The sequence below is a fragment of the Genypterus blacodes genome, unplaced genomic scaffold (genome assembly GCF_046128005.1).
Source record: "Genypterus blacodes isolate CSIRO-AG114 ecotype Tasmania unplaced genomic scaffold, CSIRO-AGI_Gbla_v1 ptg000229l_1, whole genome shotgun sequence".
NCBI lineage: Eukaryota > Metazoa > Chordata > Actinopteri > Ophidiiformes > Ophidiidae > Genypterus > Genypterus blacodes.
This window is the reverse complement of record NW_027467027.1, coordinates 2,689-5,000: the sequence shown is the minus strand read 5'-3', so window position 1 is coordinate 5,000 and position 2,312 is coordinate 2,689. Positions and strand designations below refer to the sequence as shown.

The window sequence follows — 2,312 nt, the reverse complement described above, 5'->3', positions numbered from 1 at the left end:
TCCTCCTTCACACATCACATCTTGTGTTTATCAGTCATTAATCCCGATCGTCCTGGGGGAAGAGGAGTGATCTGAGACGTGGAGCAGCGTCTCTATGTAGATCAATCAAGAACAGGAAGGGTGTTAAGAATCAGAACCATGAGGGAATGTTCTCATGCCGTCATACGTGTGTGTGTGCTGGAACATGGACCTGAGGGGAAAGGGTCTGAGGGTCTGAGGGTGTGAGGAAGACTGTGAAGCTGAAGGAGAGACGGTTTAAAGTTGAGAGAAGATGCAAAGTAGCTTCAGGGAGGAAAGGGGGATGGTAGAGCAAACGTGTGACAGAGGGACAATATGGTCTCCTGACAGGCTGGAAGGAGGAGGACGGACAAAGATGGAGGGAAGGAAAGAAGGAAGGATGCATGGATGGACGGATGAAAAGAGTTGGCATGAAGTGAGAGAGCACCTCACTGGGGGATTGTGGGTAATCCTCTTAAGCATGGAGACCCCCTTCCCAGACCAGGACGCAGGCCCAGATTGAGTCTATATCATCTGACAAGGTCCCAGACCCGGATCTCTGTCAGAGCTCAGACCTGCAGGACGCGGGTCAGAACACAGGGGTTCTGGTTCTTGGTTCTGTAGCATGAATGAGCCGAACATGGGGACAGAACAGTTCTGCTCTTTATGTTCTAAACTTCATCACGTCTGATCCGTCTGCAGACAGTGCTGAGCCAGAACAAGACCAGGCCCACAAGACTGCAGCTTGGTTTAGACCGTCCCAGCTGCAACACTCTCTACTCTCTTCTCCTCTCTCTCCTCTCTCTACCCTCTTACTACCCTCTCTCCTCTCTCCTCTCTCCTCTCTCCTCTCTCCTCTCTCCTCTGCAGCTCAGATCACATTCCTCAGTCTGCATCTGGTGTTGTGGAGGAAGCGTAACACTTTTAATCTGTCCTGGCATTTTAAAAAGTGATAAATGTGTGTGACATTATGAGAGTAGGTTCATTTCACAAGCATGCGGTCCTGTGAAGCCGGTGTGTGTGTGTGTGTGTGTGTGTGTTGTTGTGCATGTAAAGAAGGAGAGTAGGTTCAGCCCAGCGTGATGTAAAGGAGGAGCTCTAACTCTGACAGCAACAACTTGAGACGTCTCTGCGGATTAGAGGCTGAGGTCAACATGCAGACTGAAGACAGAGGGAGGCTGAGACAGTAACCAGAGGACAGACAGACAGACAGACAGACAGACAGGGAGGGAGGGAGGGACAGCTTGGTACTGGAGCTCTGCAGACTGAACAAAGCTTCTCCAGCAGCTGGCAGTCAGCAGATCCTGCTGGAGGGAACGCTGGCCTCCAAACAGCAGTGCAGATGTTGGACAGATGAAGCGTGACATGTTGGACCCATCTAGACTCAGAGAGACACACACGCACACACACACACACACACAGGAGGAGCTGCATGTTGTGGAAGTGGCCTCGGTGCTGCTGAGCGTCTTCAGCTCTTGTTTGTGCTCCGGCCCGGCCCTCTGCTTTGTTGCGTGTCGTTGGGTTGTGTGTTGAGTTGAAAGCTGATCTGAGGCGGTGGAGCTCAGCCATGGATCAGTGGTGGAGCTCCACACGACCCCTGGCAGCCATGACACTTTGATCATCTGAGGGATTGTGTGGTGGTTATTAATTATTAAAACTAATCAGCGTCCAAAGGCTCAGCGTCTGTCTGTGGCTCCTCCGTCTGTCTGTGGCTCCTCTGTCTGTCTGCAGCTGGCCTCCTTACCTCAGCTAAGGTGGGGTCTGCCTGTCTGTCTGCCTGTCTGTCAACAAGTCATTTTCCCAAAGCTCATAATGGAGGTGACCTTTGTCTACAACCTAAAGGTCAAACTAAATCCCTCCAGGTGGTTTGTTACCTTCTTGTTGCCTTCTTGTTTACTGGCAGGATCTTGTTTATCTCTGTTCCTTGTTGCAGCCATGTGGGAACCCTGTCTCACTGAACCCTGCTGTGTTCTGACTCTGTCCTCCTGCGTTGCAGATTGGGGATCTGAAGGACCACTACCACTTCTTCCATAGCCGAACCATCAAGAGGTCCACCCTGTCCAGCCGCGGTCGCCACAGCTTCATCTCCATGGAGCCCAAGGTAAACCGGAGCTCCTGTTATGTGCATTACAGATCTGTGTGTGGTTCACAGGGTTCATGCTTCTTACGCAACTGCAGCCCCGCTTTAAACGAGACCCCAGGTAGCTGTTCTGGCTTCTCACTGGTTGATGGAGGCTTTTGGCCGACTTGGAGAGGTTTCTGGAAAGCTGTTCACCTCAGAGAGAGAGAGACTTACACATCTATTCACTATTAGC

General features: G+C 51.4%; 1 protein-coding gene across 1 annotated transcript in view; it reads left to right on the top strand.

Moving 5' to 3' along the window:
* LOC143016408 (proprotein convertase subtilisin/kexin type 6-like) overlaps positions 1-2,098 on the top strand; it is a gene marked incomplete at its 3' end in the record, with an annotated part of 4,515 nt that extends 2,417 nt beyond the window's left edge. Inside the window, exon 2 of the mRNA XM_076170731.1 lies at positions 1,994-2,098. Within this exon, the coding sequence (XP_076026846.1) occupies positions 1,994-2,098 (105 nt within the window). The remainder of the gene's footprint in view (positions 1-1,993) is intronic.
* Positions 2,099-2,312: the final 214 nt, after the last annotated feature.